We start from the raw sequence: 27,956 nt of genomic DNA, 5'->3' as shown, positions 1-27,956 counted from the left end.
GTCTCCCTTTAATCTTCTAAACTCCAACGAATACAATCCCAGTATCCTCAGCCGTTTTTCATATGTTAGACCTGTCATTCCAGGGATCATCCGTGTGAATCTCCGCTGGACACGTTCCTGTGCCAGTATGTCCTTCCTGAGGTGTGGGGACCAAAACTGGACACAGTACTCCAAATGGGGCCTAACCAGAGCTTTATAAAGTCTTAGTAGTACATCTCTGTTTTTATATTCCAACCCTCTTGAGATAAGAGACAACATTGCATTCGCTTTCTTAATCACGGACTCAACCTGCATGTTTACCTTTAGAGAATCCTTGACTAGCACTCCCAGATCCCTTTGTGCTTTGGCTTTATTAATTTTCTCACCATTTAGAAAGTAGTCTATGTTTTTATTCTTTTTGCCAAAGTGCAAGACCTCGCACTTGCTCATGTTAAATTCCATCAGCCATTTCCTGGACCGCTCTCCCAACCTGTCTAGATCCTTCTGTAGCCTCCCCACTTCCTCAGTACTACCTGCCTGTCCATCTAACTTCGTATCATCGGCAAACTTCGCTAGAATGCCCCCGGTTCCCTCATCCAAATCATTAATATATATTGCGAACAGCTGTGGCCCCAGCACCGAACCCTGCGGGACACCTCTCGTCACCGGCTGCCATTCTGAAAAAGAATCTTTTATCCCAACTCTCTGCCTTCTGTTAGACAGCCAATCCTCAATCCATCCCAGCAGCTCACCTCGAACACCATGGGCCCTCACCTTGCTCAGCAGCCTCCCGTGTGGCACCTTATCAAAGGCCTTTTGAAAGTCTAGATAGACCACATCCACTGGGTTTCCCTGGTCTAACCTACTTGTTACCTCTTCAAAAAATTCCAACAGGTTTGTCAGGCATGACCTCCCTTTACTAAAACCATGTTGACTTGTTCTAATCAGACTCTGCTCTTCCAAGAATTTAGAAACCTCATCCTTAATGATGGATTCTAGAATTTTACCAACAAGATACACTACAGCCTCTTGGGGATATCTGAACATGCTGTTTGGGGAAGGAATCCCACAAACATCTAGGAATTCCATTTCCCTTTTCTCCATCTCTGCCCCAGTCATTAAAATCCCTCACTATAATAAATTTGTTATTTTTCTTGATTAAGGTTTCAGATTTTTTTCTTAGTTCCTTTCCACAGTTTGGTGATCTGTGAATGAAAATCTGATTTTCTCGGAATGAAAACCTTATTAACCCTACCCGTAATCCTTCCGCTGTCTGCATCACCCCTCACATATCAACCATGTATTATTTATAAATGTTCCACCAATATTGGTATTCAACCTCCTTTTACACCCTTTCCTTTCTGAATGTGCAAATTCACAACCTAGCTTCTTAATGAAGTTTCTTTCTGTAGTTGACCTGCTAATGGTGTTAAAGGCTCTACATGAACAAGAGTTTCCACTTGCCTTTACATCTGAGTGCACCCAGTGTTTAAAATTGCTCCTGTTTTCAGAAGTGTGTTTTTTTTGGCTCAAATTTCCGCTCAAAACTCATTTACATATTGTAAAATCTGCCATGAACCTGCACAGTTTGATGGTATTTTAGAACTTATCTATCTCTTTAAAAGAAAATTTATGTGGAATATATATATATACGATTTGATATCTAGTGTAGTTTTATTTGTATAGTTGAAAACAAGTTTAAAACACACATTAAAACATTTCATATTTAAGCATCTAATCCGTGAGTCCCAGTGAGTAACCTGATGTTAAATGATGCACTTTATAAAACTATTCAGAATCATTTGGCCTTTACACTGATGAACAGTTGCTGATCTTTGAAAATACAGTCGGTTCTGCTATAACATGGCAGTTCCGTTCTTGTGCAACCCTGTGTTATAAGAAAGTTGCTTAATAGCAGCACCTTTTAAACCAACGGGGCCAGAATCGCGTTATAAACAATACACACTTTCAAGCTTCGAGGTTTAAAAAGTGTTCCCAGTTCGTCAATCATGTGATACCGAATTTGCATTAATGCAACGCGCGTTATAGCAGAACGACCTATATTAAAAATAACTTTCAAAAGACGGCCTTTTGGCTGAAAAGAAGAATAAGTTTAAGAGCCTTCTCAAGAACTTATTAATGGGCCCAATACGCAAGAAGCTCCCTGCAAGGTCTCATTCGATCTAGCCAGTTTCTCGTTCAATGTTTTCAAAGTGACCCTGGATCAGTGCAAGAATAGTCACTCTGAAAGTATCGTGACTGACCTGGTCTCCTTTGTTCGTAGCTCACTGCCAGGAACTAATGCAAAAGTGTGAGCTTGGTTTGGAATGTTCATCCGCAGCAGACAACAGGTGAGCGTGAAAAACCAAATTTGCAATATTAATTCATTCTGAGGAAGGGTCACTCGATCCGAAATGTTAACTCTCATTTCTCTTCACAGATGCTGCCAGACCTGCAGAGCTTTTCCAGCAATTTCTGTTCTTGTTGTTAATTTGGAGTCTATTGGACAGGCTTTCAACAGATCTAACGAATACCCCACACAATGGGGACGACATTTCTCTCCCATAATTTTATTCTGATGGGTTTTCAAAATGCTGGAACATGAACTAGGAACTGACACATTAATTGCAGTGGAAAAATAGGAAATCAGTGGAAACACCAGGTGTACATTGGGATACATGGTAAAGCAAAATCAGTCACATTTATAGCCTTCTGGAGCAGCTTGTGGTGGAGCCCACTGGGGAACAGTCATAACTGGATTTAGTGCTGTGCAATGATATAGACTTGATAAGGGAACTTAAGGTGAAGGAACCCTTGGGAGGCAGTGATCATAATACGATAGCATTTCCTCTGCAATTTGAGAGGGAGAAGGTGGAATCAGATGTAACAGTATTACAGCTGAATAAAGGTAACTACAGAGGCATGAGGGAGGAGCTGACCAGAATTGACTGGGAGAGGAGCCTAACAGAAAAGACAGTGGAACAGCAATGGCAGGAATTTCTGGGAGTAATTCAGGAGACACAGCAGAAATTCATCCCGAGGGAAAAGAAGCATGGTACAGGGAGGATGAGGCAAACATGGCTGACTAGGAAAGTCAGGGATAGCATTAAAACAAAAGAGAAAGCATATAATGTGGTGAACGGCAGTGGGAAACCATAGAATTGGGAAGCTTACAAAGACCAATAGAGGACAATGAAGAAAGAAATGAGGAGGGAGAAGATTAAGTATGAGGGTGAGCTAGCCGGTAATATTTGGAAAGATTGCAAGAGTTTCTTTAGATATATAAAGGGCATAAGAGAGGCAAAAGTGACATTGGGCCACTGGAAAATGATGCTGAGGAAGTAGCAATGGGGAACAAAGAAATGGCTGAGGAACTCAATAAGTACTTTGTGTCAGACTTCACGGTGGAAGACAGGAGTAATATCCCAAAAATTCAAGCGGGCCAGGGGGCAGAGATGAGTATGGTGGCCATCACCAAGGAGAATGTGCTAGAAAAACTGAAAGGTCTCAAGGTGGATGAATCACTTGGACCAGATAGGCTACACGCTAGAGTTCTGAAGGAGATAGCTGAAGAGGTTTTAGTAGTGATCTTTCAGGTATAACTGGAGTCAGGGAGGGTCCCATAGGACTGGAAAGATGCTAATGTAACTCCCCATGTAAGAAGAGAGTAAGGCAAAAGATGGGAAATTATAGGTCTATTAACCTGACCTCTATTGTTGGTAAGATTTTGGAGTCCATTGTGAAGGATGAGATTTCTGAATACTTGGAAGTGCATGGCAAAATATGTCAAAGTCAGCATGGTTTCATCAAGGGGAGGTCATACCTGACAAATCTTCTAGAATCCTTTGAGGAAGTAACGAGCAGGTTAGACCATGGAGAGCCAATGGATGTTGTCTATCTGGACTTCAAGAATGCCTTTGACAAGGTGCCGCACAGAAGCTGCTGAGTAAGATAAGGGCCCATGGTGTCAGAGGTTAGATGCTAGCATGGATAGAAGATTGGCTGTCTGACAGAAAGCAGAGAGTGGGGATAAAAGGGTCCTTCTCAGGAATGGCAGCCTGAGACAAGTAGTGTTCCACAAGGGTCAGTGTTGGGACCACAACTTTTCACTTTATACATTAATGATCTAAACGAAGGAACTTGAGGGCAGTCTGGCTAAGTTTTTAGATGATATAAAGACAGGTGGAGGGACAGATAGCATTGAGGAGGTGGGGAGGCTGCAGAAAGATTTGGGCAGGTTAGAATGAAAGGCTTAACATATGACGAACGTTTGAGGACTCTGGGACTATACTCAATGGAATGTAGAAGGATGGGGGGTCTGATTGAAACTTACAAAATACTGAATGGCCTGGACAGAGTGGATTTTGGGAGATGTTTCTATTGGTAGGAGAGACTAGGACCCAAGGGCACAGCCTTAGAGTAAAGGGAAGACCTTTTAGAACGGAGAAACTTCTTCAGCCAGACAGTGGTGAATCTATGGAATTCACTGCTACAGAAGGCTGTGGAGGCCAGGTCATTGAGTATATTTAAGACAGAGATAGATGGGTTCTTGATTGTCAAGGGGATCAAAGGTTACAGGGAGAAAGCAGGAAAATGGGGTTGAATAATGTATCAGACATGATCAAATGGCGGAGCAGACTCGATGGGCTGAATGGCCTAATTTCTGTTCCTATGTCTTATGATCTATAATTGTCCCACATATGTTGCAAAGATGGGTTATGCATGATGAAAAATAACATACTAAAATATACAAAATTAATGGCATAAATGAGGTTAATAGGTATGATCTTAAAGCCATTATGGGAATATGGTTACCAGAGACCCGGGTTCAACTCCCGCCTCAGGCAACTGTCTATGTGGAGTTTGCACATACTCCCCGTGTCTGCGTGGGTTTCCTCCGGGTGCTCTGGTTTCCTCCCACAGTCCAAAAATGTACAGGTTAGGTCAATTGGCCGTGCTAAATTGCCCGTAGGTGTTAGATGTAGGGGAATGGGTCTGGGTGGGTTACGCTTCGGTGGGTCGGTGTGGACTTGTTGGGCCGAAGGGCCTGTTTCCACACTGTAAGTAATCTAATCTAATCAAAAATCTAATCAAATATGCTTTCAGAAAAATGGTAAGTGTCCAATCTACAGCGAGCCCGCTGTGCCCCTCTTGTTATCATAGCCTCGGCACCTCTAATGCCAACTCCAGTGCCCATTGCTCCCCATAATAGCATGGTTTGCATAATCAAAAATACCATTCAAAGCACCAATACATGATGCCAAAGGGCTGAACTTGCATTATCCACTGAAGTCAGCCTATATCTGAGGAACTATGAAGAGTGCCCATGCTGAACTAAGGGCACAGATCTTGGACTATAAAATTAAACATTTATATAGCGCCCTGACAGAGTAGATGCAGAAAGGTCACTTCCCCTAGTGAGAGAGTCTAGGACCAGAGGGCGGAATCTCAGAATAATAGGTTTAAGGATAGAGATGAAGAGAAATTTCTTCTCTCAGGCTATATCTGTGCATAGAGGGTTGTTGAGGCTGGGCCATTAAAGAGATAGATTTTTAATCAGTAAGAGAATCAAGGGTTAAGGGGAAAAGGCAGGAAAATGGATTACCTGAATGGCGTAGTGGATATGATAGGCCAAATGGACTACTTCCGCTCTCCCATGTCTTAGCAAGCAATCATATCAGGATCATGTCCACCATGTGTTAAACCCATCTGAGTGGGTAGTCTGTGGCAAGTTGCCCTATTGAGATACAATTGGCATATCATGTGTTTCCACAGCATCCCCCGAATACAGAGAAGGAAGACTCTGGCTGTGTGGAGGTGCAGGGTGCCCCATTGCCACAAAATACCAGGATCCTTATGACCACAACAGCTTGTTTTCAGCTCATCCCAGTCCTGGGGGGTTCAGGTCACTTACCACAGGGAAAAAAGAACAAAGGAACTCCCAATGTAGGATACGAGAACATCAGAAATAAGGACAGGAACTCATGCAGCTCCTCAGGTCTGTTGCCATTCAAGAAGGTAGTTACCCATCTTCTACATTAAGAGGACAGGCAATGAAGTGGAGATGGTAACATGGTGGTAATATCAGTATAATAGTAATCCAGAGCTCCAGCCCAATTCTCCGAGAGGTGTAGGTTCAAATCCCTCCGAGGCAGCTCTGGAATTTAATTCAATTGATGATAAATCAGGAATGTAAAGCTAATCATTGTTATGGTGACAGCGTTAGTTGTTAAAACCAACCTGGTTCATCATTATCCTTTAATGAATAAAACCTGCTATCCTTATCTGGTCTGACCTTCATGTGAGTCCAATCACACTGCAATACAGATAACAGTTCTGAAGAAGACTCATACCACACTCAACCCTTTAACTCTGTTCCTCTCTCCATAGATACTGCCAGACCTGCTCAGCTCCTCCAGCATTGTCTGTGTTTGTGTCAAATTTCCGGCATCTGCAATATTTTGCCTTTATCCACTGGTCATGCAATGCATTCAAGTGATCATTTTAAGTTAGTTTTTTTTAAATGTAGCGATTAGCGCAATTAGGATTGTTCAGCAAATGACTCTTAAAAGCCACTTGACCCAAGATTAATTCAGAATGGGCAACAAATACTGGTTTGCCCATTAAAAAGTTTAAAAAAACTTTCCCTTCCAATCCCCATATCCCTTGATCCCCTTAGTGTATAATTAAAAGGCTATCCCTCCTCCTGACTCCACCCTCTCAATGACAGTGAGACTGACAGTGGTCCCACTCCAAACAAGAGTTGAGGTGAATTCTGGGACTTGCTGGATCCCGATCCAAAGCCCTTTTCCAGGTTTACCCCACAATCACCCCGTCCCAAAGGGCCTACAAGTTTACACAGCCAGGATCAGTCAACCTCTGAAATTCTGAAATGGCTCACATAACAATTGGTTTAAAATGTGGGAAGACACCATGGTCACTCGTGAATTACCTCTGCAAGATCCTGAGAAATATTAGATAACAGAATAATGTATAAAGTCTGTCAAAGACACTAGATTTAGAGTGGTTTGGCTGTGAGCGTGAGGGTATAAAAATCATCAGCTGCAGAATTTGATTCCATTACTGAGTAATAATTTCATTCCCTTTGGAATTCAGTGCAGAATGATCAGATCATGCCAAGTTTGACATTTTAGGGGAGCCCTTGCCATAAGGCAGCTTCTCCGTTTTGAGGGTTTCCCTTGCTATTTCAACTCGACTTGCTCTTTCCTGAGTTTACTACTTGCCTTCTACTCTTTGGGTGCCTTTTAGCAAGTGCAATTGAGTCATGCTACGCATTCAAGTGATTATTTCAAATTAGTTTTAAATGTAGCTACTATCACCATCAGGATTGTTCGGCAATGGTTGTCCAAAGGAAGCATGTTCAAGCCTTCTGACTTTGCTGAATTTCCTGAGAATTTGGGGACCTTACATTTCACCATTGTTTTTCATTTCGTCCTGTAGAACAAATTACTGTCATCATTTGAAATTTTTTATTCTTGCCTTTGTGCTGATGAGTACAAGGGGTGGCACGCTGCCTCACAGCACGAGGGACCCGGGTTTGATTCCAGCCTCGGGTAACTGTGTGGAGTTTGTACATTTTCTCTGGGTCTGATTGGGTTTCCTCTGGGTGCTCCGGTTTCCTCCCACAGTCCAAAGATGTGCATGTTAGGTAGACTGGCCTTGCTAAATTACCCCCATAGCATCCAGGGATGTGTAGGCTAGGTGTATTTGGCATGGAAAATGCAGGGATAGAGTTTGGGGATGGATCTGAGTGAGATATCTCTTCAAATGGCCTGTTCCCACACTGTGGGGATTCTATAAAAAAAAACTTCAGTAACATGTCTCCTGTTTCAGCAATACTCAGATAAAAAGAGAGTTTAAGCTTCTATACATCAGAGAAACATTAGGTTTTGTCTCGTAACCTTATATTGAACTCCCTTTCCCGAAATGCATGGTCATTTAAAATCCTCAACTTTGATTCAATCCCATTTCTGGCCTTACTCTTTCTAACTTCTGTAACTACCTCCAACCCTGCAAAAATCTTCCTGTGGCCTTTTCATTTCCCTTATTGTTTCAGCACAGGCAGCCATTCCTTAACCTGCCCAATTCCTAAACACTAATTTTATTTTTGCCATCTATCTTCCCTCTTTTTTGATGCTCTATCAGCCTAGTGTTCATTGAACTACTGTCTCCTGGTCATGCAACGTAGAAATGAATCGTTTCAGTGTGAGAACAGGCTCTTCGGCCCAACAAATCCACACTGACACTCTGGAGAGTAACCCACCCGGACCCATTCCCCTACCTTATATCTACCCATGAATAATGCACCTAGCCTACTTATCCCTGAACATTACGGACAATTTAGTGTGGCCAATTCACCTGACCTGCACATCATTAGACTGTGGGAGGAAATTGGAGCACCCGGAGGAGACCTACGCAGACACGGGGAGAACGTGTAAACTCCACACAGACACGCAAGGCTGGGATTGAACTCTGGTACTAACCACTGAGCCACCATGCCACCCATAAACATCTTGATATTAAAATTCTTATCCAATGTTTTCAAATCCTTTTGTGGCCTTGCCCCTCCCTGTCTCTGTGATCTCTTCCAATCTCACAACCCTCTGAGATCTCCACATTCCTCTAAATCCAGTCTCTTGCACATTCCCAATTTTAACTGCTCCAACACTGCTATCCACTCCTTCTGTTGAACTGGGCCCAATTTTTCTCCCGAAACTTCTCCACTTCACTTTCCACCTTTAAAAGTTCTTAAAAATTTACCTAATTGGCCAAGTTTTTAAATCATCTGACCCAATACCTTCTTATGGTACTCAAGGGCACATACTATTTTATAATATTCTAAAAGTGCTACGCTCCCTAAATCATGCTTCTTTGACAAAGCCTTTGGTCTACCTATGTTAATATTTTTTTTAATTTCAAAAATATACTTTATTCATAAAATTATTAGGATCTCTATACAATTGGTCATGCCATTCTTCAGCACACATTACATTGCTTTACGTACAGACATCAAAATTTATTTTTCCTATATACAATCTGTACATTTACTAAACAGCTCTTCTGCTGAGGCATCAGCGGAGCCCAAATGACTGGGTGGGCCCTCTGTTCTTCTTAGGCAGGCAGATGTTACACAGTGGTCTTTCCCCAATGCGCCTTGGTGGCAACTGCCCCAAGCTTCAGTGCGTCCCTCAACACGTAGTCCTGGACCTTGGAATGTGCCAGTCTGCAACACTCAGTTGGGGTCAACTCCTTCAGCTGGACGGTCAACAGGTTTCAGACCGTCTCTACCTATGTTAATATGTCCTTATGTGGTTTGGTGTCAAATTTTGCCTGGTAATTGTTGTCACTGGAAATGCTTTGGGAAGTTCCCCTACAATCAGGTGCTGTTTCATTGCAAGTGACTGACGATGTATGTCCAGCCAGACAACAGCACCACCTGTTGACTGTACCCACTAATTGCAGAACACCACTGTGTTCCAAAGCCATTATCTATGGAACAACAAATAAGGCTGTAACACTTGGTCAGAAGGGTTTCACTGTAAGAGATGAAAGGAACATTTGCAAAAAACTGTGGGTATTCCAATCGTTTCATTGGAGCTTTTCGAGGTGATAATCATGTAGTTAGAGATTAGAGTTGAGAGTGTGGTGCTGAAAAAGTACAGACAGTCAGGCAGCATCTGATGAGCAGGAAAATCGACGTTTTGGGCATAAGCCCTTCATCAGGAGGGCTCTGGCCTGAAACGTCAATTCTCCTGCTCCTCGGATGCTGCCTGACCTGCTGTCAGATCTGGAGATGCCGGTGTTGGACTGGAGTGCACAAAGTTAAAAATCACACGACACCAGGTTATAGTCCAACAGGTTTATTTGGAAGCACTAGCTTTCGGAGCACTGCTCCTTCATCAGGTGGTTGTGGAGAATAAGATTGTAAGACACTGAATTTGTAGCAAATGTTTACAGTGTGATGTAACTGAAATTATATATTGAAAAAGATCTGGATTGTTTGTTAAATTCTGTAAGATGCTGTAAATCCATTTTTTAGATTAGAATCAGTCTGACCATTCTGACACAGATAGCCTCACAGGGAGCTAACACCTTCAATACCTTATCTGGGCAGACATGACACAAATTGTTAAAGTTCACTAATGTAACTTTGAGAAAAGGTTTTGCGACTTACATATGGAAGAAATGAAACCAACATGGTCATTCTAAAAGATGAGAGACTTAACAAACAATCCGGGTCTTTTTCGATATATAATTTCAGTTACATCACACTGTAAACTTTTGTTATAAATTCTGTGTCTTACAATCTTATTCTCCACAATCACCTGACCTGCTGTACTTTTTCAGCACCACACTCTCGATTCTGATCTCCAGCATCTGCAGTCCTCACTTTCTCCATGGAGATGACATGTAGGGGAGGGACCCTGGGATGGAAGCAAGCAGTTAAATGATATCCAAAAGACATGACTTTAGAGAGGTCTTGCACTGCACAATGCTCAGTGACCTTAGACACAGTGTGCACACAACTTTCACTCGTTAAACAACAACTCTCTGGAACACCCATACCACACAAGCCTGTTCTGATAACAACATGGGATTTGCACATGACTCAAACATATTTCACAGTCTAATGTCTCTTCAGGACAGGTGAAACAGGTGAAAAAACCCAGGCAACTGAAAACATGGTTACCAAAGTGGGAGAAATTAAAACAGGAGCTCAAGGGGCTAAGATTAATTGAATGCAGAGATCTCTGAGAATCCACAGGCTGGGGGAGATTGACAGATAATCCCTTGGTCAAACTGAACCTGGATAAAAAGAGACATTTAATCTTAGACCCACCAGGAATGAAACACAAGAAAATCACATTCAAAATGGGAACAACAATTTATACAGCATGACGTTGCTGATTGGTTGGATAATGGTTGGCATGGAGATGCAGAAGGAATAGCTAACTTTCATTCCTTGTTAACCAAAATACAGAGGCAAGAGAGGACGATGTGATTTTTAGATTTTAGATTCTCTACAATGTGGAAACAAGCCCTTCGGCCCAACAAGTCCACAATGACCCTCTGAAGAGTAACCTGCCCAGTCCCAATTCCCTCTGACTAATGTACTATGGGTAATATAGCACGGCCAATTCACCTAACCTACACATCTTTGGATTGTGGGAGGAAACTAGAGCACCTGGAGGAAACCCTCGCAGACAGTCACCCGAGGCTGGAATTGAACCTGAGTCCCTGGCGCTGTGAGGCAGCAGTGCTAACCACTGAGCCACCGTGCCAACCTAATTTGAAACAAGGGAGCCAATGTTGGTCACTGAGCATGTGGTGAGGAATTGAAGAAGACTTGGTATAAGTTTGGGAATGAACAGTAGAGTATTGGGTGGCTGCATGAGGGTGGAACTTTTATTCTTAGTTCACTCGTGGGATATGAACATCACTGGCTGGCCCAGCCCACTCATCCTTGAGAAGTTGATAACTCGGTGGCAAGTAGAATTTGGGAGTCGGAACACAGTTTTGAAATTTGGCATTCTTGCAGTGGTCCTGATGACTGTAAGACAAAAAGCCTCATTTTTACCACAATGCACATGTCCTATACTAGCAAACAACTATTTAAACGCATTAAACGGATGTCACTGCATGAAAACATGGACTCAAGACACAGGAGTCAATTTTAGCCAGAGCTCTGTCTTTATTTCAAAGTCACCATTTTGCTCACCTCTAGAACTTTTAAGGACAGCTATTGTGTCAAATGCCTGCAATTTATTACAACAAACCTGCACACAGACACTACAAGCTTACACGACTAGCTTTTGTGCCTGTAGTTTTTAAACTTTTTCAAAAATTATTTTTCAAGCTAGTGCTTTAGCCATGTGGAAAACAAACACAGAGAAAAGCCACACAGGAGATGAACACAGACACTGATCACATGGAGAGTGGGTGTGGTTGGCACCCACTGCAGTTGTCTGACTGTACAGTGAACAAGACAATAACGTCAAACAAAACCAAGCTCATAATCTTTAACATAGAAAGCCTGGGAGGGTGCAGGGGGAAGCAGAAGGTAAATGAACAACAAGTTACTATTTAAAGGGGCATTTGCAATCGGAGGGGAATACAAAGGGCTTAGGGAAAAACCCAAGAATAGTCTCAAATCATTCCTGTTAGCAGTATGCCACCATGACACCAAATGGAGCCCGGGCTGTAATCGCAAGCTTTGCTCAGTTACACAGGGAACTCACCAAACAAAGGGGCAGGAATAAGCAGGCCACTGATGTAGCTCATTCACACAGATATATAGCTCTAAATGTTGAGATGGGTTTGCAATCTGTCACATTCCTAATAGCTGCCCAACTCCTAACGCTGAGTAAATTATAACGTGTTAACTTGTTGGAGCTTCTATTTTTATACTTGTAATGACAGATAATAACTCAGATCTTGAAATGCATTAGTGACATTTCCAGTTGCTACTTTGCAGCAGACAGATCTCCATTAACAGAATAAGACTGGTGGCCAATTAATCTGCCATTTCCATTGATGTGGTCAGAGGCAGGAGGGGGTCAGAAACACCTGAACTGCTGAGTATTGCCAAAGGGCCCCTTAAAAACCTCCATGGGAACAGAGAGGACCCACGCCTCTTCACAACGGTGAACTTACTTTGGATTCTGCACTGCAGTGGCATTGTAGGGTTGGAAGGTCAAATGGAACTCAGGGGCCAAACTCATGAGCTCCCAAGCGAGAATAGTTGGGTAAAGTTGCCACAGTCTTACCAGACCATAGGGCTGCTCTCTCCTTAGAAAGAGAGAGAGAGAGAGAGGGAGAGACGACTGGTAGTGATTTAACCTGAGGATCACAATGCCTCAGGCAAGGGGAAAGGTTGGGAAAGAGAGTTCTCAGGCAGTGCATTGCAAACCAGCCATCCAGCCAAGTGAGCTAACGGACCTCCAGGTGGAGAACATGCAGAAAAGCCAGAAAAATATCTTTACCTATATAATAATGCCTAATTTTAGAACTAAAAAACAAAAAGGCTGTTTGTTTAACCTTAAAATAAAACAAATGCTGGAGATACTCAGCAGATCTGGCTGTGTCAGGAGAAAGAGAAACAATGAATATTCTAAGGTCCACAAACTATTTTGAGGAAGGGTCATTGTTCCGAAATAGTAACTCTTGTTTCTCTCACTGCAGATGGTCTGACCCGTAGAGTATTTCCATCGCATTTTGTTTTTATTTCAGGTTTCCAGCTCCTGTGCATCTGCCGTATTTTGCTTATATCCTCTTTTCTATCCATTGGTTCGATACTGGAATGGCGGGGGTTAGTTTGGAAGTACAGGGTGGCATGGGAGGTAAAAGAAAACTCTGGCACTGCCCCTTTAAATCCAGGGAAGACGTGAACGACTTTGGTTAACACACAGGGAACTCGGTAATGTAACACGGTGCATTCAGTACCGCTGGGTAAAACATGAATATTCCAAAGAAATTAAATCAACTACAGTGTGAGAGCATCAAACACTGAGTCAGGCATGCACTATAGAGACACAATTGTACAAGGAAACGGGCTCTCTGTGGCTGGGTTTCTTTTAAGGCTGTGACTCAGCCAAATTGACGACCTCTTGAATCGGAGAGAGAAAAAAAACGACGTAATAAATTAACGGCTCAAGTTGCGGTTTTAACAGGAAACCTCCATGGTCTGAGGTTGGCCCTGGACTGCGTCACTGTTCCCCATGGCATCGGCCTGGCTGCTGGCAGGTGGTTGGTTACGGGCAGTCTCTCCGGATCCCACGCTGGAGGTCGAGGTGGTGCGAGCCCGGCTTAGCCTGGTCATGCTGACAGCTGGCACTAGGGTGGGCAGAAGGGGAGGGGAGGGTGGGGGAAGGGGTGGGAAGGAAAAAGAAAACGCACATACACACACATACACACACACAAATACAAAGAAAGTGATTAGAAGGAAAACGTACTTAGTTCTTTTAATGGGTTTTGCTTACAAGCCTGCTGGATTGTTGTTTCCTGGGGAGAATGTCCGGAGTGGGGACCATTAAAAAAAAATCAAACTATTCACTGGGTTGGAAAATGTGAGCAAAACCTCCAGAGATGGATCTGTCAAGTTGCATCTCTGTTCTGAAACACAATTGCTCTATTAATTGGAAGTACATCGCGTTCCTCCATTACATTCCACCAACCTAACTTTCCTCTGTGGCTTTGGCACATTGGAAAACACTCTGAAAAATATGTACCTTTTTGCAATGTTGCCCTCTCACTCTAATTCGACTGGGACAGCTGATCTGGTCAGCCGCTTGGTGAAAAACTGATTTTTGTTTTATTGTTGGAGTGTTAACCCTTTTTTCCCCAATTCAATCCATTCCTTACCCCCAGTATGCATCCACAATGCACTTCCCAGTTGGTTTACTCAATGTCAATCACCAATTGGAATTGTGCCTCATTTATCCCTCCTCCAGATCATAGACCCCAGGATCAATGGACAGCCAGGAGCTGACTGACCTAGCTTGGGGAACAACTGCGGATTTTCTTGACCTGTAAGGCTCAGTGTCAAAATGCATGGAGCTACTAACAAACTTAATGGCTTGAATAAAATAATTTCTAAACGTGTTCCAAGCTCTCCATTGTCTCGCCCCCTTCCACCTCTGCAACCACGTTCCAACACTTTGGTTTCTCAACTCTGTCTCCCCCACTGACTTCGCCTCACTGTTGGTGGCTTTGTCTTCAACTATCTAGACTCCAAACTCTCGGAATGTTCTCAGCCTATGGTTGTATCCGTTACAATGCTGTGTAACAGCTAATTTATTGTCCAAACCTTTGGTTGGGAGTCCCAATGGATTTCGTTTGGGGTCGAGAGTTGGGGCATTGATTATTTTGGTTCTTGTCTGACAGTTCCCTTAAACACATTGATATGTTTTACTAAGGTTAGAAATGCCTGGCAGATTAATTTAATTTGTTGATAATTTTAAACTTTTGCTGCAGATATTGGTGAAGAATTCTACATAAGTGGATTTACCTGATCTTCCGCTTCACAGACTTTTCCAATGTTTGCCACTTTCATACTGTTACAATGTGTGGTTCTTTCTATCCATAGCCCTTTTGAGCTACAGCACTGACAGTCAACAGTGGCCTGGCTCAACTAACTTTGAAACAGACTGTGGATCAAACAGCCCAATATTCCATGGGCAGAATCTCCACTTTTGGCTGTTTCTAAAAAAAAAATACATACGCATCATTTTGACCATCTCACTATGAACACGGGTTTCTCCAGGAAACTTCCACTAGTAAACTTGCAAGGTCTGCATGGCATTTCAATGAAGAGATCTCAACGCTACTGCACACCGAAAGCCCCACTGCATCATTGGATGGACTCTGCCTGCAATCTATTCCTGTTGCTTTGGACAGCGCAGGTCCTAATGATGCAAGGCTTCAACAAAGGATAGCAACCTTGCAATGAGTGTCAGGGTTGGGCAAACAGACCAGAATGACACCTCGAGCTGTGAGGGAAGGAGGGGCTGCACTAAACGGTGCCTCCTGAAAAGGTTATGCTTTTGCCTCCAGCTTTTCGCATCGCAACAAATTTCTCATGGTCACATGGGCTGTCTGGATCTGAAACACTTTGGTCCTCATTTTTCCACCTTCTCGTTGCTTCATTCCTCACACTCTCTCACAAGGTGCATCTGGACAAGCGTCCAAAGGGCTGCATGTCAACATAATGGCTCTGGTTTAACCTCACTTGATGATGGGAAAAGAGGGAGGGGGAAGTTGGTTTAATACAATATGTATCTAGCTGACAGACGGAAAAAAAATTGCCTTTAAATCGTCAGATTCTTCCAAAAATGCTTTATTTTTGTTGAGAATGCTAATGCACCAGCCAGTGTGTCCATGGTAAAAGGGCATACGCAGTGATGAAATAGATGTCTAGACACTCAGTTTGGTGGTGGTTAGTTAGTTAGTAAATGTTTACCAGGACGCTAAGTGGACTCCACTGTTCTTCTTCCATTGGTGTTAGAGCTTGTTTTACAACAACTAACTGAAGAGCAGATGGGTCTTCAGTTTCACATCTTGTCAGAGTCTAATTGTGAACTGAATGCTATCAACATTTACACTCACTCGTCCAAGGTAAGTTAGAACATTCTCCCTCAAGGCCTGTCATGGTTCCCTCCAGCCCTGCCCAAACCCAATGTGGCAGTGGAGGTCACCAGTGAAATGCTTGGAAAGGTAATGGTCTGTTTGCACACACGAGCCCCAAATTCATTCATGTGCAGGAAGCATCCTGGATTGAGGTGGGAGAAAGAGAGTGGAGGTTTGCAAGATACCCAACACAAATCACACACGCACATACAAAAATCAGAAAGCGTGTCACAATGTCATTGCAGTGAAAAGAGAACGGTGCCATGCAAGAGGAACCACGCTCAAACAAACCAACTAAACATGGTGGTGGGATAGAATTCACATCAGTCAGCCTGGCTTGAAACTGGAAAGTGTCCGAACTTTTAGGTTTCAAGGATGGTTAATTCATGCTCAACCTATTCCCTTCACAATCCCGTTATATCGCAACATGGTCACACTCCTGCCTTCATCCAGCCCTCCAGGGTCCTGCAAGGAAACTGTGGGAGGTCCGTCTTTTAAAGATTGCTTACTTACCAAAGATTGAGTGTTAGAGTCCCAGAGTCATCGCAAAGTGTCTTATATCTACCAACTGCTTTGACTTTCTCATAGCAGGGACACCCATTCACCTGAGATTCTCTACATCATACCAGGCCATTATCCTCATTGGCCAAGTATTTGGTTACCTCCTAACATTGGCTCCATGTCTGCTCCTCTTCGCTGATGGGTTTCTAAGAAATGGCTGGTGCTTACATTCTGTTAAAGGAGGTCCGTTAACATACCAAACCGTGCGAACAGGCTGCCTTTGGAAACATGCTGTGTCCTGACTTGATTTCCAAGCCAGACGGGTTTTCTGGAAACTTTGGGATAAAAGTTGCTGAACTGAATCCAAATGTCCCAGGATGCAGTGGGAGGAGCCACCAAAATAAAAACCCAGCCAAAAATATTCACCAGCAAACTGAGCCAATCCTTCAATTAAACACTTCGCAAATAAGCGGTGCATGAAAGTCTACTCCTGATGATTCAAAGTCAGTGGTTATGTTAAGAAATAGTTGTTTTGGATCCAGCTAGTCCACAATGCCAAAATGGGAATTAAGTTATCTGATATGTTGAATTAGCCAACTTTGAATTAAGAGGGGTGGACTGTCTCAATGTGCTAATTTGTGTGCACGCTCTGAATAGTCTTGTCACCACTAAAGGATAGAAAAATTTATAAGCATTAACACAAAAGGAGAGGGTGTGAGACTAATGCATATGGGAAACATTGAATGCACATAGAGCTACCTGTTTCACTGTGCAGGTGGCTGAGCTGGACAGAAGGGACTGTAAAGCAGGTGGGATGACACACAGGAAAAGAACCAGGTTATTATTGGTTATACAACGGACATTACACGCAATACATAACAGCAGACAGCTGGGAGTATGTTGCAAAGGCTGTAACACACAGAGATGGGGTGAGGGGGAGTTGCTGATTTCTATATAGAGTGTTCGGTAGTCAGTTCGAAAACAATGGTGCACGCATGCTCTCGGAATTGCTGGGCGTGCACAACACCCACCCACAATGCACCTCCTACATTCTGTAGTGAAGTCAGTTTCCAGTCCTCTCCTTTGCACACCAGTGCCCACTCTGTTTCAGTGGCTGGACACTGGGTGTTTTGCTAAGGTCAGTGCTTTTCTTCCACTTAAAGGCCCTCTCACCCACCCACGTTTGCTGTCACAGTCTCACTCACTGCAACACAAAGGTGGGGCAGGGGGACCTTTGCAAATCGAACGAGGGGAGATCAGCTGGAGGCCAAAACGCAGTTGCTCACACAACCAGGAGGACAGTGGGGGAAGAAGGGGCTCTACTGAAAACTAAAACCAGATATATCTGCCTTTGGCTTCATGCTTACATACTCCCATGTCATTATATAGAGAATACGGAAATCAGAGTGTGTAACAGTGGTTCAAACGTTATCATATACAATAAAGTACAGGTAAAGCTTGACTGGCTTAAACACTGAGAATACCTGTACACATCAGTGAATCTCAGATTACAATACTGTCATCATAAATAGGGAGAGATCTCTGTGCTATCTCTGAAGCAGGTGTGAACAACATGAATTCTTGCTGCATGTTTTAACAGAGAGGACTATCACGTACAGCATGTTAAGAATAGCAGCTGACAAAAAGTTCTGATGAAAGGTTATCAACCTAAAAGGTTAACTTTGCTTCTCTCTCCATGGACGTGTTGAGTATTCTCAGCATTTTCTGTTCTCATTTCACATACCCAGCATGCACATTTGCTTTTGGAAGAACAGCAAGTGGGACCCTTATTGATACAAGATATTCGTTTGTGGGGTTTTATATCGATGTAAACTCACTCGGTCCATTTTAACACGCTTCAAATTTTGCCTTTCCTACAACACTGAACATGGTGCCAAAAGGAAGAACACTTCCATTCTTTAACAAGTAAGGACAATGATCAGAATAAAGTGTGAAAATGTAGAGAAACACACATGCAATAATCGAACATGGATTGTTCATTTAGTAACCTGTTGCTCCTTTTCTTTATCCATTCCTAATTTCCTCACGTTCTCTACTGAAAGCTCCGAGTTAGCTACAGTTCAATGGACATCAACAGCTCCTTGCTGACTTGCTCAGTGACTCTTTGTTCACATGCAACTAAGCCATCGACCAATTGCAGGCATCACAACTAACCCAACCTCCCTCCAGTGCAGTTTTCAAGCTGTGGCAAAGGTTGTCTAAGATTATAAAGGTATCTTGGTCAATTGGGTCAATGAGCTGAGGACTAGCAGATGGAGTTTAATTTGGATAAATGCAAGATATTGTATTTTGGTGAAACAAACAAGGACAGGAGTTATACAATTAATGTTCAGGCCCTGGGTTGTGTTGTCGAACAGAGAGACCTAAGGGTTCAGATACATAATTCTGAATCACAGCTGCATCACAGATGGACAGGGGGTTAAGAAGGCATTTTGCACACTTGCCTTCATTCAGAACTTTGAGTATAGGAGTTGGGAAATCATGTTGAGGCCTCTCCTGGAGTACTATGTGCACCCTGGTCGGCCTGCTATTGGAAGGATATTACTAAATTAGAGAGGGTTCAGAAAGGATTTAGCACAATGTTGCAGGAATGGAGGGTTTGAGTTAGACAGAAACTGAATAGGCTGGGGCTTTTCTTCCTGGAGCATAGGAGGTGGAGGAATGACTTTACAGAAGGTTTATAAAATCATGAAGATCATGGACAAGGTGAATAGCAAAGGACTTTTCCCTAGGGTGGGAGAATTCAAAACTAGGAGGCCTGTTTTTAAGGCGAGAGGAGAAAGATTTAAAAGGAACCTGAGGGGCAAATTTTTCCCACAGAGGGTGGTTCATGTGTGGAATGAACTGTCAGAGGAAGTGGTAGATGCAGGTGCAGTTACAACATTTAAAAGACATTTGGACAGGTAGATGAATAGGAAAGGTTTAGAGGGATATGGGCCAAACACAGGCAAGTGGGACTAGTTTAGTTTGGGAAACTTGGTAGGGGCGTGGACTAGTTGGACTGAAGCATCTGTTTCCATGCTGTACGACTTATTTAGTGAGGTTCGTACAAATGAATGAGAACCCTAAGCGTATTTCTGTCTCCAATCTGGATGACGACTGCACAGAATCTACTTATAATCAGCTGAGACCAACCAAATGGGTTCGAGCTGGGTACTTTCTGGTTTCACAAACTCTCTGTTTCGGGGTCAGTTAGCTCAGTTGGCAAGCTTCCAACGTAGCGTAGCTTCAATTCCCGTACCAGCTGAGGATCCCATGAAAATCCTACCATCTCAACCTTGCTCCTTGCCCGAATATGGAGACCCTCAGTTTAAATTCTCCATCAGTCATCACTCTCTCTAGTGAGACAGCAGCCCTATGGGCCCCTGGGAGCTTGGCAGTGTTACCTTTACCTTAATACACTGGTGGCTCCATTCTAAAAGTTGTACCAGGGAGCAATTTAAGAATAACTGTATCCCATGAGGGGAGTTCAATAACTGATCCGCAATACGTTTATTCAGTTCCCCACTTCCCAGTTTACTTCCAAAGCAGAGTCCAAAACACTCCAGCCACTCAATTCTTTACAGCGTTTTGGAGAAATAGGAGTCAGAGCAGAGAGTGAGTCTGAGGAAGGGAAGGGGGAAAAACTGAAGGTTGGAGAAGGTGGGTTGGTGGAATAGGACTAAGAATTTTGGGCGGGATCAGAGGTATTGATGAGAAGGTGGAATGGGGGAAAGCAGGGAAACTGATGGAGGGTGACCTGAGCAACAGCTGGAAACTGGAACTGTGTGTGTCAGGGGAAAGGACTAGACTGGGGAAATCGGGATAGGGAGGGAGAGGGAGGGGAGAGAAAGTGGGTCAGTAGAGAGTGAGAAAGAAGATGAGGGGCAGAAAGAGACTGTGGAACTGGGGTTAGGTGAGAGTGTGAGAAAATGGCTTACAAGGTGTGAGAGTGTAGGAAATAAAAAGGATGAAGATGAAGCTTTCTCCTGCGTTACACAGCGCTGTAGGAAGTGACACCCTGCTGTGTTCACTTGTTACCATCAAAAAGATTTTTTATTGTGAGTTACTTTAGTTTTTTCCGACTGTCACTCACACCACACCTGCTCATTGCAAAACACAGCCAGAGGGTGCCGTACGTGATAAAGCATTTTTCGAAAGTCTATTATTTCAGAAACATGCATCTTGACCGCCATTACTTGTCATCAATGGTCAAAAACGACATTCTCGGGTTTGTTGCAAGCAGGAGAAGCTCAAATCAGGACAAACTGAAGCACGTGTGAGAACCCACCACTGACAAGAGTGAAGCAGAGCCCATTGAGGTCCAATCTGAGTAATATGCTGGCACAGACATTGTGGGCTGAGTGGCCTCCTCCAGTGTTGCATCATTCAACCGTGATGTCGTCCTTCAAAGCACATTCAGCCTCTACTCAGCAAGTAGCTGCTTTTCTACAAACATGCACTTGCATGAACAAGTAATTACTGAACATTAGCCAGTGTCCTGGAACTGAAGCAGGAGAACACAAGTCCAGGGCAAATGGACTGCCCCCCTCAACAATACACACTGAAATGCCTTGGAAGCCACCTGCTACAACTTTGATTAAACCAGTCGGGGTGTGCGGGTAACACATGCACAACTGCTCAGTGAAAAACCTGAGATCAAGACCAACGTCAACTGAGATACGAGTGGGCTTCAAGTGAGGGTGAGTGAAGGAGCAAGTGAACAGGATCGACCCGTGTCACAAAAAACCCCACACAGCTTTACTCTGAAACACAGTGATTTGGTGGCGGAAAGACAACTATTGATGGTGCAGTACAGCCCATTGTGGATGTCGAAATTCACAGAACAATCAATGACATAATTCTCGACAGCCAACGACTAGGGCTGGGCGATGGGCTGAGTCTGGTGTGGCACAAAGCAAGACTTTTCACTCCGTGCTAAAGCGACGATTCCAGTAAATTATTTGTCTGTGTGTAACTCTCATCATAAGTTTAAACACACCGTATGTGTGCACATGTGTGCCTGTGTGTGTGTGTGTGAGAGAGAGAGAGAGAGAGAATGCTTAGCATGAAATGGAAGTGAAATTACTCAAGTGATAATGATTTCAATCTTCCATCCTGCATTGTTCATTATTTCGCTTAGAGAGAAAAGAACTGCAGATGCTGGAATCTACTAACCAGTTTCATTCCTCCCATTGACCAATCAGGTCATACTTTCTGCCTGTCTTTACCTATCCTCACCTCACCACCCTACCCCCCACCCCCTTTATCTGCAGCTCCTCTTCCCCCACCCCCAGTCCTGAAGAAGGTTTCCACCTGAAACGTCGACTTCTCCACCTCCTGATACTGCCTGCCTTGCTGTGTTCTCCCAGCCTCCTGCTTGTCCCTCCTGATGCTGCCTGGCTTGCTGTGTTCTCCCAGCCCCCTGCTTGTCTAGCTAGTTCATTATTTTAGCTGTCATTCAGATTCTCGTTAAAACGAGCTGATGCTTTACATCTCAGTGAGGGTTTTACCATTTAAGTGACAGCATGATGTTTCTAGTCAACTTGTGGGAATTCTACATACTCGTACACAATAAGAAGGTCAAGCACTGGCCTGAAACTCCACTCTGCCCCCTTCTCCCTCAATATCCCCAGGGAACTGGCAGGGCGGGATCTCGATCTGACAATCCTTCTGACCAGTCACCACCTGCTCGGCAAAGTTTGGCTAATTCTTTCAGTGAGTTTCCCACTGATTCTTCCAGTGGTGCCCGGAGACCCCCGGGGTTGAAGGGAGGAAGACTGGCACAGTTAAGGAGGACTCTATCATCTGCACCCACCTCAAGGGAACTATTTGTCACATGACTTGTGGAGGTCTGGTGCCTCATTCTCTTTGACTAACTTAAATCCTCTTCTAGGGTCTTGGCAACTCAAGTAGGTGTTTATCTCTCCAAGCCTGCTCCTCCATTCAATTAAGCAGTTGTTAGTTCACAACTTGAATACGACCGAATAGAGAAATATTTCGTTGAAGCTTTTGGCAAGTGACATACATTCAGACTCAAGACACCTTCTCTACAAAGTAAATATGTTTAAACTTTGCACTGGACGTGCAGATGGGTCTATAGGCTGTTCTTATAGACCAAACCTACAGTTTCTTATGGCTTTTGCCAGGGCATTAACTCAGCCAATCAGAGTTGACTTGCCACCCACCCTTTCCTTCTGAGGTATAAATTGTTGTCTTCATTTGAAATTTGGCATTCTTGCATTTTTCCTGATGAGCACAAGACAAAAAGCTTCAACGAAATATCCCCCTTTTCAGCAGTATCCAATCAAATCCGTATCCCAGCAGCATCTACCCACCATGGTTGTGTAATTCAGAGTATCAATTGTAGTTTTCAATTGAACCCCATTTTAAAACAGCCTCTTGGAAAGAATAAAGTTCCAAATTTTCAACAGCACTTGTGTGATGGACTGCTTTCTGACATCACCCTGAAAGACTTTATTCTAACATTAGTTCCTCTCTCTGCCTGATCTCAATGACCTTAAAAACATCAATTAAATGACCCCTTAATTTTCCATAATACATTGGTATGAATGAACAATAATCAACAATAGCAAGGAATTCCAATCTTGTCCGTGTCATAACTTCATCCTCTCACCACCTAATTTAAATGAGTTAATTGACACTTAGGATGTGGGTAAGGGGAACATTTCTAATTGTCAGGATGTGACACCAGGTACTGAGAGGGGGAGGTGGATTAGTGGTGCTGGAAGAGCACAGCAGTTCAGGCAGCATCCAAGGAGCTTCGAAATAGATGTTTCGGGCAAAAACCCTGATGAAGGGCTTTTGCCCGAAATGTCTATTTCGAAGCTCCTCGGATGCTGCCTGAACTGCTGTGCTCTTCCAGCACCACTAATCCAGAATCTGGTTTCCAGCATCTGCAGTCATTGTTTTTACCCCACTGAGAGGAGGAGGTTTGAATTCCTCGGTACTGTTGAATATTGTTCATTTACAGAGAAACCTTGATTATCCGAAGGACACAGGTGGTGATTATTTAGTTTGGTCAATCAGATTCTGGATAATGGAATGCCGGATAGCAGTTTAGCCGAGCATCGGGACCTCGCGATCTTGCCGGATAATCTGATATTCGAATGCCGGATAATCGAGGTTCCTCTGTATACTAACGTATTATAGGACATTAAGGGGTCATTTAATTGATATTTTTAAGATTAAAGTAAATATTACATATTTTCATTCCCAGTTTGTAGTGTGGTCTTATACAGAGGCCTTGGTGAATATAGACTGTGCATGTTGTATGCTGAGGGGGGTACTGGGGGAAGATGTTAGGAATGGAGCGTGTCATTGCGGGTGAAATGTATGCATTTTTTAACTAAACCTCCTCATCCCTTCCACAAAGTCTTTACATTAAATGCTTCTCAGAAGTTACACAACAGACAGACGTAATGAATTGGAAATACCTCTCGGTGCTGCAGTTTGCACTTTGCCTAAAGTTCTCTGATCCTTTGCTGGTCAGGCAGTGAAAGAGCCTGGGGTTGGAGGGTGCGTGTGCGAGTTTAATCAGGCAGAATAAGAACAAAGCTACATGTGTACTCTCTGTCCCATGCAGCAAACTGCAGTCTCAGTCAGACCATCAATGGCAAGCATCACACTCGGTTCAGCCTTTGGGTGCTGTGTCTATTCCTGTTGCCGAGGCTGACGTGAGGAACATACCATGTCAAAAAGGGGGAAGAGCCTTAGGGTTTCCAGTGGGAAGTCGGTCTCCAGTATTAAAAGCCTCCAGCATAGTATTCCACTTCTCTGGATTAATTACAGGCCTGAATTTAAACCTTAACGAGGGAAATTACCAAATGAACCAATCTTAGGAAGGAGATTTAAATTATTCATGCTTCAAATTTGATCATGTTAGAGAAACTGGACATCGAAAGGGTGGCACTTTTATCCCATCAGTCAGAAAGCCATTTTATGGTATTTTGCATTAAACACCTCCTTCACAATTTATTGCACTTTTATATGTTTGGGCTCCTTTCTGGACTACGTAGCGTTACTGACTGCAGCTGCCTCTCCAATACATTTTCTTTACCAGTGAGTGCCTGCGAAGCTATTCAGCAATGAGAGGGATCACAGCCAAACCCAGTGTCTATACATCCTATTTCCAGCAGGGTGCGGAAGGTAGCGACCAGAAGCTGGTCAAAACATCCTTTCCTGGACCTCACGCATTTTCAAAGCTCAGTTGGTCTGGGTGTAAGTCCCAGGAGATTTGTGGCTATACATCTCACTGCAATGCAAGTGAACATTTCCCTATATAGTGGGCTAATTTCAAAAGAACTGTGCGCTCTTTGTTGAAATATTGATGAATAGTCAGAGGAGGCAAGAACAGCTCATTGCCAAGTGAGCTTATTAAATTCGAGAACTGCCCAGGTAAAATACAAACTCAAAGGGTCTTAACTACAAGCAAGGCAGATACCAAATTTATATCAGATTCAACAAACTCCTTATCCAGAGGGGATAATTGGAATTGGATTTATATTTGAAACAGAATAATTTACAGGGATTGGACTTTCAAAAAGGGCTGGCAAAGACTGGCTGGGCCGATTGGCCTCCTCCTAAAAATGAATGGTTTTATCTCACAAAATCGGAAACAAAAGAATGAACAGTGGGGAGATTGCGGCAATGTCACTGAACCAGTAATCCAGGAGACCCAGTTAATTATTTCAGTACATGGGCTCAACTCCCAACAAGGAAGCTGGTGAAACATGAATTCAATGAATGAAATCTGGAATTGAAAGTTAATCTCGGTGATGGTGACCAAGACCAATCTGTCACTGATGGCTGTAAACTCCATCTGGCTCACTAATGTCCTTCAAGGAAGGAAATCTGCCATCTTTACCTTGCCTGGCCTACGTGTGACTCCAGACCCAACGTTGTTGGGTTTTAACAATTGTCTGAAATGGCCCAGCAAGCCACTCACTCACACATTTGAGGAACTGATAACAAATACTGACTGGCCTTGTCAATAAAGCCCACATTCCAATGAATAAAAGGAAATCTGTTTTTCGGTCTGGCTATCATGTATTTTCACAGGTGAGATTTTGCAAAGTGCACAGAATAAAATGGCATGTTATTAAGGTCCCAATTCACCCCACAGACAAGTTGGACTGAAGGGTCTGTTTCCATGTTGTACCTCTCTATGAATCTATGATCCTAAATCAGAACAAATACAAGCATTGGAAAATGTGCTTCAAATCCTGGACTGAGAGTTGAACCGGGAGCAATTATCAATCAGATTTTAGGTCTGAATTGGAAAGCTTTGAAGTTATGAGATGATCAAAGGGCTAACAGTCAACTGGGAGATTATTACAAACTCAAATTTCTGAGAGTTTCTATTCAATTGATACTGGGTCTTTTCTTTTTCCACTCGAAAGGAAACCCCAGGGCTGTTTCCCTAGTAAAACAGAAGCACTGAGTAAGAGACTCCATCCCAGAGCATGCAGACATTCAAGCCCATTGCTACAAGTACTTACAATGACTTGGAAACACTGTAAACGAGACAGGAATGGGGACAGTTAGTTCACACCTCACTCCTGCACAGTTGAAGCTGAGGAGTAACCTAACAATTTAATGCAATACTTACATTATTGGGACTGGATTCTCCCCCTCATTTCTGAATCATAAATACAAATACCTGACAGAAATTGACATTTAAGAAACTCCCCTCCACTTCCTCAAAGCAAAAAAGCTGAATAAAAGCGCAGCAAGCTCCAGGACCCCTGGGTCAGACAGGGGTAAAGAGGCCTGTGTACAACACTGGTTTATTATCTCACGGTTCACCATTCAGAATTGACAACACCACACAGAAACACTAAGGGGCTATACAGAAACGTCTGTCGAACACAAATTATAAACTTAAATGAGCCAGCAACAGAAGATATAGGATCATGGAAGGAGAAGGAAGCTACTTTAGTGCTTTGAACCTGTTCTGATCTGTTGCCTTAATTCTAACTTTGCTCTCTACCTGCTAATTTCTTGGCTTATTTTAAAATCAGAATTTGTAAGTCTTTTGTTAACATATGATCTAGCACTAATGGCCATTTGTAGAACAGGGTTCCAAACATCTACTACCCTTTTCATATAGAACAGTTTCCCTTAATTTCACTTTTGAAAAGGGCAGCACGGTGGCTCAGTGGTCAACACTGCTGCCTCATAAGACCAGGGACCTGGGTTCAATCCCACCCTTGGGTGATTGACTGTGCGGAGTTTGCACGCTCTCCCCATGTCTGTGTGGGCTTCCTCCCACAGTCCAAAATGTGCTGGTTAGGTGAACTGGCTGTGCTAAATTACATGTAATATGCAGGTTAGGTACATTAGCCACAGGAAATGCAGGATTACAGGGTGGCACAGTGGTTAGCACTGCTGCCTCACAGCGCCAGAGACCCGGCTTCAATTTCTGTCTCAGGTGACTGTGTGGAGTTTGCACATTCTCCCTGTGTCTGTGTGGGTTTCCTCCGGGTGCTCTGGTTTCCTCCCACAGACCAAAAATGTGCAGGTTAGGTGAATTGGCCATGCTAAATTGCCTACAGTGTACGTGCAGAGGTAAACGTAGGGGAATGGGTCTGGGTGGGTGCGCTTCGATGGGTCGGTGTGGACTTGTTGGGCCGAAGGGCCTGTTTCCACACTGTAAGTAATCTAATCTAATTACGGGGATTGGTAGGAGGGGTTTGTGTGGGCCGAATGGCCTGCTCCCACTCTGTCGGGATTCTATGACCAATTTGTTCTCATTTCTTTTATAGGCATGTATCTTGTTCTAGACAATGGAAACATTTTGCATCTGTTTTCATAATATCCTAAAAAAATGAAATCAAAATCATGATTTTGAACCTTCTAAATTCGAAGGAATATAAACCTATTTTGTGTCATTGTTCTTCCTAATTTAACCATTGAAGTGGAGGTCTCATCATGGTAAGCCTACACTGCAGCCCCTACAGGCCTTCCCAAGGTGGGGTACTTAAGACTGCTCAGAGTAGCCCAAGGAACCACTGAGCAGATTGAGAAAAAGGCAACACATAATCTGGGCAGATTGACAGTGTTTGGTGCTGTAAGAAACACTGACGGTTATCCCAGGTCTGATTCCATGACCCATCAGGCAGTGCAAAAGAAGTGAATCTCAGGAAATCATAAGCGCCTTACTTTGATGTGAAATAAACACAATGGATATCAAAACACTGGAGGGCCGAAAAATATAACTTTTACAAGGGCAAACCAGAGGGGGTGGGGAAGTGGCGGGAGAAGGGGATGGGAGAGGAGAGGAAGGAAGGGAAGGAAGGAGTGACAGG

At 43.4% G+C, this 27,956-nt stretch overlaps 1 protein-coding gene across 9 annotated transcripts in view; it reads right to left on the bottom strand.

The window, feature by feature from the left end:
• Nucleotides 1-10,371: 10,371 nt before the first annotated feature.
• Nucleotides 10,372-27,956, bottom strand: part of LOC122560261 (protein NDRG3-like) — a 129,324-nt gene continuing 111,739 nt past the window's right edge. For 3 of the 9 annotated variants that reach the window (XM_043710765.1, XM_043710773.1, XM_043710772.1), the window contains 3 exons: nucleotides 26,148-26,162; nucleotides 17,386-17,424; nucleotides 11,669-13,833 (listed from right to left, as the gene is read on the bottom strand). In XM_043710765.1, coding sequence (XP_043566700.1) covers nucleotides 13,664-13,833; nucleotides 17,386-17,424; nucleotides 26,148-26,162 — 224 coding nt within the window. In that variant the 3' untranslated portion in view covers nucleotides 11,669-13,663. Of the gene's footprint in view, nucleotides 10,425-10,725; nucleotides 10,807-11,668; nucleotides 13,834-17,385; nucleotides 17,425-23,502; nucleotides 26,069-26,147; nucleotides 26,163-27,956 lie in introns of those variants that run through there. The other 6 variants (XM_043710767.1, XM_043710766.1, XM_043710771.1 and 3 more) reach the window with 6 other exon arrangements.

Source organism: Chiloscyllium plagiosum, chromosome 20, assembly GCF_004010195.1.
Source record: "Chiloscyllium plagiosum isolate BGI_BamShark_2017 chromosome 20, ASM401019v2, whole genome shotgun sequence".
NCBI classification, from domain to species: Eukaryota; Metazoa; Chordata; class Chondrichthyes; order Orectolobiformes; family Hemiscylliidae; genus Chiloscyllium; species Chiloscyllium plagiosum.
Note: the sequence above shows the minus strand (reverse complement) of the source record. Positions and strands in the feature narration are given on the sequence as shown.